General features: G+C 44.8%; 1 protein-coding gene across 7 annotated transcripts in view; it reads left to right on the top strand.

Annotated features, from left to right (window-relative positions):
- The window catches only part of RNASE1 (ribonuclease A family member 1, pancreatic), a 58,101-nt gene extending 50,928 nt beyond the window's left edge, over positions 1 to 7,173 (top strand). For 3 of the 7 annotated variants that reach the window (XM_039468912.2, XM_039468911.2, XM_074393179.1), the window contains one exon: positions 5,613 to 5,737. In XM_039468912.2, the coding sequence (XP_039324846.1) occupies positions 5,613 to 5,700 (88 nt within the window). In that variant the 3' untranslated portion in view covers positions 5,701 to 5,737. Of the gene's footprint in view, positions 1 to 5,612; positions 5,741 to 6,143; positions 6,287 to 6,435 lie in introns of those variants that run through there. The other 4 variants (XM_003924377.4, XM_010335118.3, XM_003924378.4 and 1 more) reach the window with 4 other exon arrangements.
- The last annotated feature ends 5,999 nt before the right edge of the window (positions 7,174 to 13,172 follow it).

Genomic DNA, 13,172 nt, shown 5'->3' with positions numbered 1-13,172 from the left:
GTGGGGGTAAGAGGCTAATGGACAGAGAGGTGGAGAGTCTTATAAAAGGGGAATAAACAACAGGACTGATAGCCAGCATGGCCATGGATGCATTTTCCCCTTCAGTTGTTGGTTTGTCACATGAGGCAAAATGTTGCAGTGTGGACAGGAGACAGAAATTGGGAAAAGACTGCGCAATGTTTCACCGGGGAGGAGGTTTCTCAGTTGAGGCCTATTAATGCTTAGTTTTGGATCGGGCTTCAGGGCCTATACTGTCTCCTAAGAGACTCTTTAGCCCATAGTATCATAAAATGTCCCAAGTTCCTACAATTCAAATTGACCTTTGCTCCAGTCAGGAAAACTGTGTAGACTTGAACGGGGGCATATGTGTTACCTGGAAAAGACAGGGCCTTCCCACAACCTGTCTCTAAGGAGGCTCCTTGGGGCCTTGAGTTTTTGGGTGTGGTGTAGTTCTAACCTTCTAAGGCTGCCTCTGGCTTTAGGAGGATTTCAGGGATTAATTCCAGGCACTCTGTGAAAAGGGCAAAAATTTACTTCCCCTTATGTCCCCACTGAAGCCTGGGAGCAGGCTGTGGTTTCCTGACGTGACTGTCACTGGTGGCCTTGAACTCTCAAGTTTGTCCTCTTGTGAGAAAGTCAAACTTGGGACCTGGGTAGCCCAGCCATGCTCAGTGACAGAGAAGTTGGCATTTTGGGAAAAGTGTTAAGAAATCTGATGTCTTCACTGCAGAGTCACTTTCTAAGGAGGACAGGTTCAGGCTCCCAAGGACTTGAGGTAGGCCAGTTGCACTCATAATTTCTGGACCCCCCCAGGCTCCATCTCCTTGTTTTTCATCTTCATGCAATTGGATATTTCCACTTCACACCAATTCCTTCACACTCAGGTTAGTACATGTTTCTGCAGAGAGATTTTGGGGAGCCAGGAGATGCTCTCCCCAAGAAAATGATTCAGTTACATCCACTCTCATTGAGTGAAGTCCTTTTAAAAGGAACTAAATTTTTTTTTTTTTTTTTTTTTTTTTTTGAGAAAAACTCACTCTGTCACCCAGGCTGGAGTGCAATGGCACAATCTTGCCTCACTGCAAGCTCCGCCTCCCGGGTTCAAGGGATTCTCCTACCTCAGCCTCCTGAGTAGCTGGGATTACAGGAGTACGCCATTACGCCTGGCTAATTTTTGAATTCTTGGTAGAGATGGGGTTTCATCATGTTGGCCAGGCTGGTCTTGAACTCCTGACCTTGTGATCCTCCCACTTAGGCCTCTCAAAGTGCAGGGATTACAGGTGTGAGCCACTGAGCCCAGCCTGGAGCCAAAACATTTTATTCTATATTTAGAAATAAAGCTTAAATATGTATATTCAGTCTGACTATGGTCTAAATGATTCTGGATTCTTTTTTTTTTTTTTTTTTTAATGGCGTCTTGCTCTGTTGCCCAGGCTAGAGTGCAGTGGTGCAATTTCAGCTTACCGCAACCACAACCTCCTGGGTTCAAGAGATTCTCCGGCTTCAGCCTTAAGAGTAGGTCGGATTACAGGCGCCCGCCACCACGCCTGGCTTATTTTAGTATTCTCAATAGAGATGGGATTTCACCACGTTGGCCAGGCTGGTCTCGAACGCTTGACCTTGTGATCTGCCTGCCTTGGCTTCCCAAAGTACTGGGATTACAGGAGTGAGCCACCACACCTGGCCAATTCTGGATTCTTAAGAAGAAAAGAGAGAGAGACAGGCAGAGAGGTGGGGTTGGGGGGTGGTCAAGGAGTTTCTATGTAGATGTGTGGAAGACGAGAGACAGGGAAGGAACTCAGGAAGGAGAGGCTGAGACCTGAAGACGAAGCACTGCTTTGCTGAAGCAGCATTCCTGCCCCTCACATGCCCTCAAACGCCCTCAGACTCAGACATACTTCCTCAGACATGACTGAGAACTCTTAACTGTATCTGTCCCAAATTCTTTAATGTCTGAGGCCACTGAGAGAAAGAAGAGAGGAAGAGTGCCCAGCTGGAGGGAGCTTAAAATGAAGGTCTCTGACTCTGCCGCTGTAGCTTCTTGCTCAGTTCTGCTCCTTGATCTGTCATAGGTCAGCATTAGCCAGTAAGTGGCCTAAGTATGCAAGGGAAGAGGACCCTGCAGGCCAGAACCGAGCTTTCTACAAAAGAGGAAGAGTTGGCTAGGAGCAGTGGCTCATGCCTGGAATCTCAGCACTTTGGGAGGCCGAGGCAGGTGGATTGCTTGAGGTCAGGAGTTCAAGACGAGCCTGGCCAACATGGCAAAACCCCGTTTCTACTAAAAATACAAAAAGTAGCCAGGCGTGGTAGCAGGCACCTGTAATCTCAGTTACTCAAGAGGCTGAGGCAGGAGAATTGCTTGAACCCAGGAGGCAGAGGTTGTAGTGAGCTGAGATGGGCAATAGCTGTCTTGAAAAAAAAAAAAAAAAAAAAAAAAGGAATGAGTTGAGGGATGTCATCTTGGCTGTTATCCTACTTTGTCTTCATGGGCATCCAGGTTGCAGGGAATAGGTGGGAGGCATGGGACAGCATGGGCTTTGGATCTCTTTAGGCTAATTCTTCCATCCTTTTCCCTCACTTCCCTCCACTTTCAAACACCACTCCCCTCCCTTTGTCTGCCCCTACTTTTCCATCTCTTCCTGTTCTAATTTTCCTTTGCTTTCTCACTTTCTGGGCTTCAGCAGGAATCCCAGAATACCATCTATTTGTGTGTGTGTGTGTGTGTGTGTGTGTGTGTGTGTGTGTGTGTGTGTCTGTGTGTCTGTGTGCATATTGTACATATGTGCATATAGGGTGTGTGTGTGCTTGTACATGTGTATTTGGGGGACTGTGCCGAGCTTTTGGTGCCAGGCTAATGACAGGACATCCTTCAGATTATCTGAGCTTTTCTTGTAAAAACATCCTTACCCTGTACATACCCAATTCCTTATTCTTCTCAAGATCTTGTGGAAATGAACACAACCACCCAAATGAGAATAAGCAAAGGCTATTTATTCAGAGTTGGCCAAAGATGGCAGGCAACTACCATCACTTGCATTTGGCAGACACTCACAGCAGGCAGGAGAGTGAGAATCTTTACAATGGAAAACAGGGAAGGCTTCAGGGATGCTCTGGTTGCAGGCAGCAGCATGGGGAAGCTGTGGGTGGGCATCCTATGTGATGGATTAAGAATGTATATTGGCTTTTCTTTGATTGGTCCTAATTTAGGAAGTGGAAATAAATATTAGGGAACTTTTCAGTTATCAATCAACTTCATAAGAGAGACTTTCAAGCAAGGAAAAAAATAAAATAAAATAAAATAGGAATAGTCAAGTCCTAGCTGTCTGGGGGCAATTGCTACAGGAGTTGTCTGGCTTCCTGGATTGTTTGCTGTACATAGTAGGTTGGCTTCTCATACTTTTGGCTGGAGACTACAGGTCAGAGTTCCAGCTTTATACATGGTCTGGCCATTGTTCATTTGTGTGGTCAGTCTTTCAGTCCCCACTTTTGGTCATTCTCTGACTTCTGAGAAGTTTACTAACTCAGGGAAAGCTAGAATTTCATATATTCACCATTCCTAAATTGTTCGGTCATCTTCATAGTGCAGATCTTCTTGATCTTCTTTTGTATCATTATGGCAATCATCTGATGAGAGAGTGGCTGCATAGAAACATTTAAAACTCTGGATAAAATGGAACAGACTAGCATCATGACCACTATCACAAAAACAAGAACAACTGATAGTCTCTCTGAGATGCTTTGGAACCAGTAACTCCAATTGCTTAACCTAGGCCAAGAAGACGAATCCCATAGGCCATGAGGACCTTAGAGATAGCTTTTTTTTTTTTTTTGAAGCAATGTATGGCTTTTTTTTTTTTTTTTAAACCTTGCCTGTGTCCTTGACCTAAGTATCACAAGAAGCATTGGCAATGGTGTAGACACAATTGGAGTGGTCTTCCAATTGTGTGGAATTTTGAATCTCTTTTTTGGTTGTGAAACATGAACTCAAAGATTGGTTCCTTGGAGTCTCACTGCTGTATCTATTGTTAACAGATTCTGACATAGTCTCTTCCTTATAAATGAAGTTCAAAGTTCAGCAGGTTTTCTCTGATTTTTCTTCCAGTAGACAAATCCCCTAGGTGAGGATCATGGAGAGGTTGTTTAGGACGATTTTGTAGGAAGCAGGCCTTCACCTGTTGGTGATAGGACCGGATACAATAGATGAGTTCCTTGCAGTATTTTGTCATGTCTGCATGGAGTAGGACAGACTCTAGTATTAGAAGTGAAATCTCAAAATGCTTGGACCTTCCAGGTATCAATTCATAGGGTGATAACCCATGTGTCCCCAAGGGAGTGGCCTGTATATCCACAAAGGATAGTGGTTATAACCACTTTTGGGCAAGGGAGCTCAAGAATTTCTGAAATTTTTGCTTATTTTAATTTAAGGATGCCATGGGTCCTTTTAGCTTTTCCAGGAACTTGTGGTTGGTAGGGATGGTATAGTTTTTGAGTAAGAGTTCTTTTATAAAGGTTGCTTTAAAATGTGTGCCTCAGTCACTTGATATAAAAGGTGGGATGCCCCAGGTTGAAAACACAAACTCAAGCTGCTTGTTCATGGCTGTAAGGGCTTTAACTTTTTGGCAAGGAAATTCTTCAACTCATCCTGAAAACAGACATGCAATATCTAAAACATGGTCAAATCCCATGGAGGGTGAAAGCCAGTTAAATGTCTTGTGAAAAAAAATTTATGGAAGGCCATTGATTTGGACTAGGCTCCTTCACTAAGCCTAGCAGATTAAACCAATACGGTAGTTTAATGATACGTTGTAGCTGAGCTTTGGTTAACTGCAGGAGACTCTGTAACCAATGACGCTGCCTCTGCACCATGCTTCTTTTGTCTCCTATAGATGCTATCAGATTATGTCATTGGTTGGAGTTCTCTGACCTTGCTCTGGTTCCAAGGGCTGCCTGATTTTTGAACTGTTTTTGTTTGCTCTGTTTTGTTCTGTTCTTCTTTGCTCAAATAAACTCTGCTAAAATGTACACTTGTCTAAGGTTTTATTTCATGTACACTTGTCTAAGGTTTTATTTCATGTAACAGTCTGAAGTTGTCTAAAGAGGCTTTGGTTTCCAGCCATGTCCCAACTTTACAGTTTTTCCAGAGTTATATTTTTGACAGGTGACACATGACCCCAAAAGTAAGCTCAGTTATCTTTTCAAAGTTTTCCTACCAATGTTGAGTTAAGATAGTAACCAATTTGTCTCTGCCATGATGTTTCACGGAGAAATCTAGATAATGTAGGGGAGGAAATACCTTTCTTATCCGTCTTAAGTTTTAAGGTGGGGCTCTATAACAGAAGGCAGATTAAAAAGTGAAAGACATATACATTTATTTAATATAAATTTATCACGGTCCACAAGGAGGTAACAAGGACTTTGTCACAAGTTTGCCAGGTTTGGGCACCAGTGCTGTAGTGGCTTTCTCTGCTGCTCCTTGTGAATCAACAGACAGATGTGGTTCACATAGAAAGAATATAGCAAAAATTTACTCTTTCTCCAGCAGCTCTGGAAAGATGGTGGCCTGAGTGATTTACCACTCCTTCCTCACACTGTCCTTGATTTTATTTGAATAGAGCCCGAGATGCTCCTCCCACCCTTTTCCTCTCGGAAGCCAAACCCCTTTGTAATCTGTATAAGGTCCACACTTCAGCAGCTGAGTGACTGCAGAAGCTGACCTTCCATCACCAAGCTGGAGATCCAGGTAAGCAGCCCAAGAGGTGGTCTCAGGTGATGCTTCTGCTTCAGCTTCAGGGTTGGAGAGGTGGGAGCCAGGGCCAGTCCACAGCACTGAGAAATCTTGGATGGTGCTAGCATTGACAAAATGTGGCCCAGGCAACATCAGCTGGGGGCAGGTAGGTCAGGGTGGAATGTGCGGGCTGCAGGGCATCCATGAGACTGGAAAAGAAGGAGCCCCCAAGTTGGGGGCTCGCCAGCATTTCTTGTTGGAATACAATGGAATCCTTTATGATGCCGGTGTCAAGCACTGGTCTGAGTTCCCTTATGCTGTAAGACAACAAGTCTTTGTCACCCAAGGTCCTGGATGTTGGGGATACAATTTTGCTCATGATTTATTCAAACTGATGTTTCGATGAGCCATTTGAGCACAATGTATTTTGGATCAAAGAAACTCCAGTATTCAAAGATAGTAACTGGCAGGATTTTAGGTCACTTCATAGATCACCACCTAGAAGGGAGGAAGAACTTGCTTTGGAGAGTGGGAATAAAACACTAGTGGAGAAGGGTACACGTGAGTGTCTCATTACACGAAAAACCTCAGGAAGAGGGACAGACTCCTTTCTGGCTGACCTGAAACAGAAACTAAACCAGGGAAGCCATAGGTGGGAGCTGGAGTTCTTTTTTTAAGAGGCCTCTTTCCCTTCTTTCTCCTTTTCCCAGTTAGGTTTTTCCAGGAAAGTGAGGCCACCATGGCTCTGGAGAAGTCTCTCGCCCTGCTCCCTCTGCTAGTCCTGGTGCTGCTGGTGCTGGGCTGGGTCCAGCCTTCCCTGGGCAGGGAATCCCGAGCCAAGAAGTTCCAGCGGCAGCACATGGACTCAGATGGTTCCCCCAGCAGCAACCCCACCTACTGCAACGACATGATGAGGCGCCGGAATATGACACAGGGACGGTGCAAACCAGTGAACACCTTTGTGCACGAGCCCCTGGTAGATGTCCAGGATGTCTGCTTCCAGGAAAAGGTCACCTGCAAGAACGGGCAGGCCAACTGCTACAAGAGCAGCTCCAGCATGCACATCACCGACTGCCGCCTGACGAATGGCTCCAGGTACCCCAACTGTGCATACCGGACCAGCCAGAAGGAGAGACACATCATTGTGGCCTGTGAAGGGAACCCGTATGTGCCTGTCCACTTCGATGCTTCTGTGGAGGACTCCACCTAAGGTCAGAGCAGTGAGATACCCCACCTCCCTCAACTTCTTCATTTCCACAGCTGCCTCTCCCCTCTTCCCTGCTGTGAAAGAAGTAACTTCAGTTAGGGCTCCTATTCAACACACACATGCTTCTAGCTCCTGAGTCCCACCCCTGCGTGATTTGAGGGGTGAAGAGTGGGTTGTGAGGTGGGCCCCGTGTTAATTCCTCCACTCTTCCTTTTAATAAAACATAGTTGCAAACACCTGATTTGTGATGCGGTTCCATCAGGTACTGTTTCTGGCATAGCTTTTCAGCAAGGGATAAGAACTGTAAATCTGATTAGCTTTGGAGAACGGTGAATGGAGTAATTAAATGCCTTCCCTTCTGACTAGGCTTTTAGGGGCTTGAGAAAACTCCTTTCCCTGTAGATTCCTTGATGCCAAACATGAAACTGTTAAGTGTGGGCTTTTTTAGACAAAAGGGAGCTAAAGCCTGGGACACTGCCATGAAGGGTGAACTGACAGAGGGGTGAAGCTCAAATAAGATGATTCTCTGGCACAGAAGGAAGGTGAGTGCAACCTAAGAAAGATCCTGCTTAGCCTCAGGATGGGGAAGAGGAATCAATGAAATTATGATCCTAAATTTCTATTTTCTTTTTTTTTTTTGAGTGAGCTATTACTAAATCAGAAAAATGGGCACCTCTTAGTTGGAAAGTCAGAACTTTACATTGTAGAGCTGGAATTGACTTTGGAGAGCATGGAATTGAGGGTAGATTTCAGTTTGCATGCCAACTCTAATTGGAAGTGCCGATCGGGCGGCGTGGCTCACACATATAATCCTAGCACTTTAGGTGAGACGGGTGGATCACCTGAGGTCAGGAGTTTGAGACCAGCCTGGCCAGCATGGTGAAACACGGTTTATACTAAAAATACAAAAATTAGCAGGGCGTGGTGGCAGACACCTGTAATTTCAATTACTAGGGAGGCTGAGGCAGGAAAATCACTTGAACCCGGGAGGCAGAGGTTGCAGTGAGCTGAGATGGTGCTGCTTCACTCCAGCCTGGGCAACAAGAGCAAAACTCTATCTAAAAAAAAAAAAAAAAGGAAGTGCCTACCCAAAATACTATAGAAAAAGATTCTGGTAAGTGATGTAGTTGAATAATAGCCTCTGTTGAAGGCATGAGAGGGGGAAGGGTGTATGTGTCACATATTTGCCATCCCTGACCAAATGTAACTCTTGCCTTTCAAGTGACTTGTGCATGGCCTGTTGCTAGTTAGTGGCATAGCTGAGACAAGACCCCAGGTTTCCTGACTTCTTAGTCATTGTTGTAACTCAGGAAGAAAGCTCCCCTCCTTCACTGAGTGCTGTGGAGCAGTAGCTCTCTCTTGGATCTTGCTAGTTGGCTCCCAGTGTACTTAGCCTGTGAATCCACTCCATTCTGGACAATCCTTCCTGATAGCCACTGAAAGACTACCTTTGGCATCTGTCAACACTTTATCATTACATTTGATCCCCTGTTTACAGTTGTATCTGGCTCTAGATAAGGTCACAGAACTAGAGAAAGGCCCTATTTTTGGCCAACATGTCTAGTTCTGTCCTTATCTTCGTATAGGACATTCACAGTTGTTGGAAGAGGCTGCGATTTTCTAATGTAGAGTGAGTCCTCAGCCCTGGGGCCTCTGCATAAGGAAGAAAACCTACAGGCGAGAAGGTCCATTCCCACACTTCTGTGGCAATGAGGATCTCACTCCTTACTAGAAGTGAGAATGGAGGACAAAAAAAAAGAGGAAACTTCAAGTTTCTAAATATGTCTCCCTTAATCAATTTTTTTTCTTAACTTTATCTCACCCTTGTTCTTAGCCCCAAATCTTCCCAGTTTTCCTCCCGCTAATCTTATGAGAACATTCAGTGAAGCTTTTACAAACACTCACTTGGAGTTTTGCTTCCTCCATATCTGTACATTCACCAGCTCGGGCTTCCGGCTCCCCTCGCCTTCCCTGCCATAGGACTCCTTGGGCCCCTCATCTGGGGCATAAAGCAGAAAGTGAAGATGAAGCATCCAGGTGTAGCCCTGCGTAGCCAGGGAAACTCTAGGGAGGCACAGTGCCCTGAATAGGAGGGCAGAGGGAGGAGAAACAACACTAGGTCCTTGAGAGGACCAGGCACAATCAAGAAGAGAAGCACCACAGCTACCTGGGGACACATAAGACATCTCTGACCTGTGGAGAGGCCATTGTTACCCCATAAATAAAGGAGTGCTTACCCTTTCTAGAAGATAAACTCCAGCAGGTGAATCTGTTAATCTGTTTTTGTTTTTGTTTTTTTTTTTGGAGATGGAGTTTTTGCTCTTGTTGCCCAGGCTGGAGTACGTGGCTCAATCTCAGCTCACCGCAACCTCTGCCTCCCAGGTACAAGTGATTCTCTTGCCTCAGCCTCCTGAGTAGCTGGGATTACAGGCATGCACCACCACGCCTGGCTAATTTTGTATTTTTAGTAGAGACGGAGTTTCTCCGTGTTGGTCAGGCTGGTCTTGAATGAACCCCTAACCTCAGGTGATCCACTTGCCTTGGCCTCCCAAAGTGCTAGATTACAGGTGCCACTGCACCCAACCTGACCCCAATATTTTTTAAAATTTTATTTATTTTAAAATATTAAGTAAATGAAACACTTAATATTTATTTCTTTTGTATGCCACTAGTGCATTGTATTTACCTGCATTGTTTAATTTTTGAAAAGTAATTAATCTCATTAAAAATGAAGTGAGAGTGAGCAAGGGAAAAACTTGACAAAATCCATCAAGTATGAAGAGCTCCCGAAGGATCCCCATCCCCACGAGCTTCTGCTTCTCCTCCTTGTGAGGCTCTTTGGCTCTGCCATTGCCATCCCCGCGCCCGGGTTTTTGTGGGGTTTTTTTGCAATCTTGCCTCAAATGTGGACAAATGCCTTCTTTTGTGTATTAGCACTGTCTAGATAAGATGGCATTTTCAAAAATAACTTTACAAATTAAAAAGATGACTTGCGGAAGTATTTACAGTATCAAAAATAAATAAAATCAGTTTTAGATTGTGTTATTTCTTTTCAGATGGAATTAATTAAAATATTAGTTTTAACCAACATGACTAGGTCTGTCCTTGTCTTTCTATACTACATTTAGTAGTATACCTAACTCACTAAGTAAAGCTGTAAAAGTGGTTTTAATATTTTTACTGGTCCCATGTCCTCCAGTCTTAAAATAAGCTTTCCTCTATTCCTCAAGAGTACGTTGTTATTCAAATTCTGTTTCCACACTGTGTGGTTAAAAAAAAAGTATTGTCTGGGCATGGTGGCTCATGCCTGTAATTTCAGCACTTTGGGAGGCCAAGGCAGGCAGATTACGAGGTCAAGAGATCGAGACCATCCTGGCAAACATAGGGAAACCCCGTCTCTACCAAAATATAAAAATTAGCTGGGCGTGGTGGCGCACACCTGTAGTCCCAGCTACTCGGGATGCTGAGGCAAGAGAATTGCTTGAACCCAGGAGGTGGAGGTTGCAGTGAGCCGAGATCATACCACTCCACTCCAGCATGGTGACAGAGTGAAACTCTGACTCAAAAAAAAAAAAAAAAGAAAGAAAAGAAAAGTATTGAATTGTCTATCTAGCCCAGGCATCCCCAAACTGCGGCCCATGGGCCGCATGCGACCCCCTGAGGCCATTTATCTGGCCCCCTGCCGCACTTCAGGAAGGGGCACCTCTTTTACTGGTGGTCAGTGAGAGGAGCACAGTATGTGGCGGCCCTCCAATGGTCTGAGGGACAGTGAACTGGCTCTCTGTGTAAAAAGTTTGGGGACGCCTGATCTAGCCCATCTTCTCTGGGAACCATGAGATCTCTAACCAGGGCTAACTCTCCTGGAATCAGTCCTGGCCCCAAGACAACACTACAGACATGAGTCCTGAAGCTCCTCAGGGCTTCCTGTGTGGGAGGAAAGGTTGAGGGCGGGAGAAAGTCCCAAAGGAGAGAAACAGAATGGAGCCCATGAGGATCTCAGTCCAGGCACTGCCAGCCTCGGCTGACTGCAGCCACTCATGGGAGACTTAGATAATGTTGAGAAGGGTATTTCAGGATGCAAGGGGGTGCCTAAGGAACAGGCGAGGCCAGAGACCCCATTTGCCCAGTCCTAAGGGCAATTCTCTCTAACCCATTCTTCTGCATGGTCCACAAGAAAGGCTCCTGAAAGCTATTTTTTGCAAAGTGGCTCTGTTCGATCGGTCATGTCTGATCTATATGATCAGTCAGAATCCCTTAAAAAATAAATAATATTTAAGAGAAAATTAGAAAGTAAGATGAAAATAGATGTCTACTTACTGTGTGAAAAAGAAAAGCAGAAGAAATGAGTATTGTTCTGCAGAACAAGACTGAAACAATGCACAAAAAGGAATATTCATAGAAGACAGGGGGAGGCCAAATATATATGTTTTTTAGTCCTGATTTCATTACTTTCATTACTTTCCTGAGGCCCCAGTTCAAAATTCTCAGCCTGCCAGATGTCTTCCCTCCTATTGAATTCTAGCCACCTGCCTCAGACACAGCCAAAGGACAAGATCCATTTAATAGTCTGGAAGACCACACATCAACACATTTTATCCTATAAAGCAGGCGTCCCCAAACTACGGCCCGTGGGCCACCCTGAGGTCATTTATCTGGCTGTGGGGAACGTTCCCGTATGAGACCCCTAAAAGGAGTGGGTCTCACTATACGGTGAGTTTGATTCCAAACACAGTTTCCTACTGGAGGCAGTCGAGCTATCAGAAAGAAGGAACTGAAAGATGACTGATTAGTTTCTAATATTAACCACGATATTGTTTGGGCTGCTAGACTGAGTGACTCCCTACCAGCAACCAGTTTCTGCTTTTAACTTTTATGACTCTTTCTTTAAGAATAGCTTTAACCTTTTCTTTACTTGAATGACTGCCTTGTACCCTAGATAATGGTTTAACTGTGGGGATATTTGCAAAGCAAATGCCACTATAGGGATGGCTGTGATCCCAGACTCAGAGACTCCTGAATAGGGGGAGTTGAGATAAGTTGAGTCAGGAACAGACAAAAGAGAATCTGGTTAAAAGATATTCTGATGAGCAAAACCAGAAAACGTTTTCACGTGTGAGTCCTAAAACAGGATCAAACCAAAAATACCTGCAGCCATGAGGAATAATGTCTGGATGTAAACAAGCTTTGTGATCACAGGAAATTCTATTACTTTTTACAACCACTGATTGTGTATCTGACTTCTCTATTGTACAGGCCATTTAAGGTATAGATTTGCATTTCCTCTTGCAATGACCTAAACCAGAGCAAAGAAAGTGTATTAATTCCTGGCCTTTTGAAAAATAAAATTGCTGTTTTGGCACTGCCTTCTCAGCCCTCCAGACCCCCACTCTCTTTCTGTCTCCCTTTATTTCTATAAGCGCACGCTCTCTCAGGTTTTGGGACCCTCTTGCAGGTCGAGAGCCGTCACGACCGTCCCCAAAATCCGGCCCCCTGCCACGCTTCAGGAAGGGGCACCTCTTTCATTGGTGGTCAGTGAGAGGAGCACAGTATGTGGTGGCCCTCCAACGGTCTGAGGGACAGTGAACTGGCCCCGTGTGTAAAAAGTTTGGGGACGCCTGCTATAAAGGATTCATCCACAAAAGTATTTACTTTGTTATTGTAAATAAAAATATGTGACCGAGATTGCACCACATAGTTCTTTGTCACTTCCTCTTCTTCTTCTTCCCCTTCCTTCTCTTACCTCACCCCCTCTCCCCTTTCCTTCCTCCTGTTCTTCCCCCTTTTCTTCTTCCTCATTCATATTCTCCACCTAAAAAAATAAAAGCTTGCCAGGCATGGTGGCTCATGCCTGTAATGCCAGCACTTTGGGAGGCTGAGTGGGGTGAATCACCCGAGGTCAGAAGTTTGAGACCAGCTTGACCAAAATGGTGAAACCCCATCTCTACTAAAAATACAAAAATTAGCTGGGTGTGGTGGTGCATGCCTGTAATCCCAGCTACTCAGGAGGCTGAGGCAGGAGAATGGCCTGAACCCAGGAGGCGGAGGTTGCAGTGAGCTGAGATTGCACCATTGCACTCCACCCTGGCAACAACGAGACTCTTTGTCAAAAAAAATTTTTTTTTAATAAATAACAATTGCATAAGCAATTGGGTTGTTTGGTTTTACTAGGTTACCTTTAAGAATTTCTGACAATTTCCAGGTAATGTTCATATGGTATATAAATTCATTCGACCCCTTTCC

Source organism: Saimiri boliviensis, chromosome 2 (genome assembly GCF_048565385.1).
Source record: "Saimiri boliviensis isolate mSaiBol1 chromosome 2, mSaiBol1.pri, whole genome shotgun sequence".
NCBI classification, from domain to species: domain Eukaryota; kingdom Metazoa; phylum Chordata; class Mammalia; order Primates; family Cebidae; genus Saimiri; species Saimiri boliviensis.
This window is presented reverse-complemented; position numbering and strand designations above follow the sequence as displayed.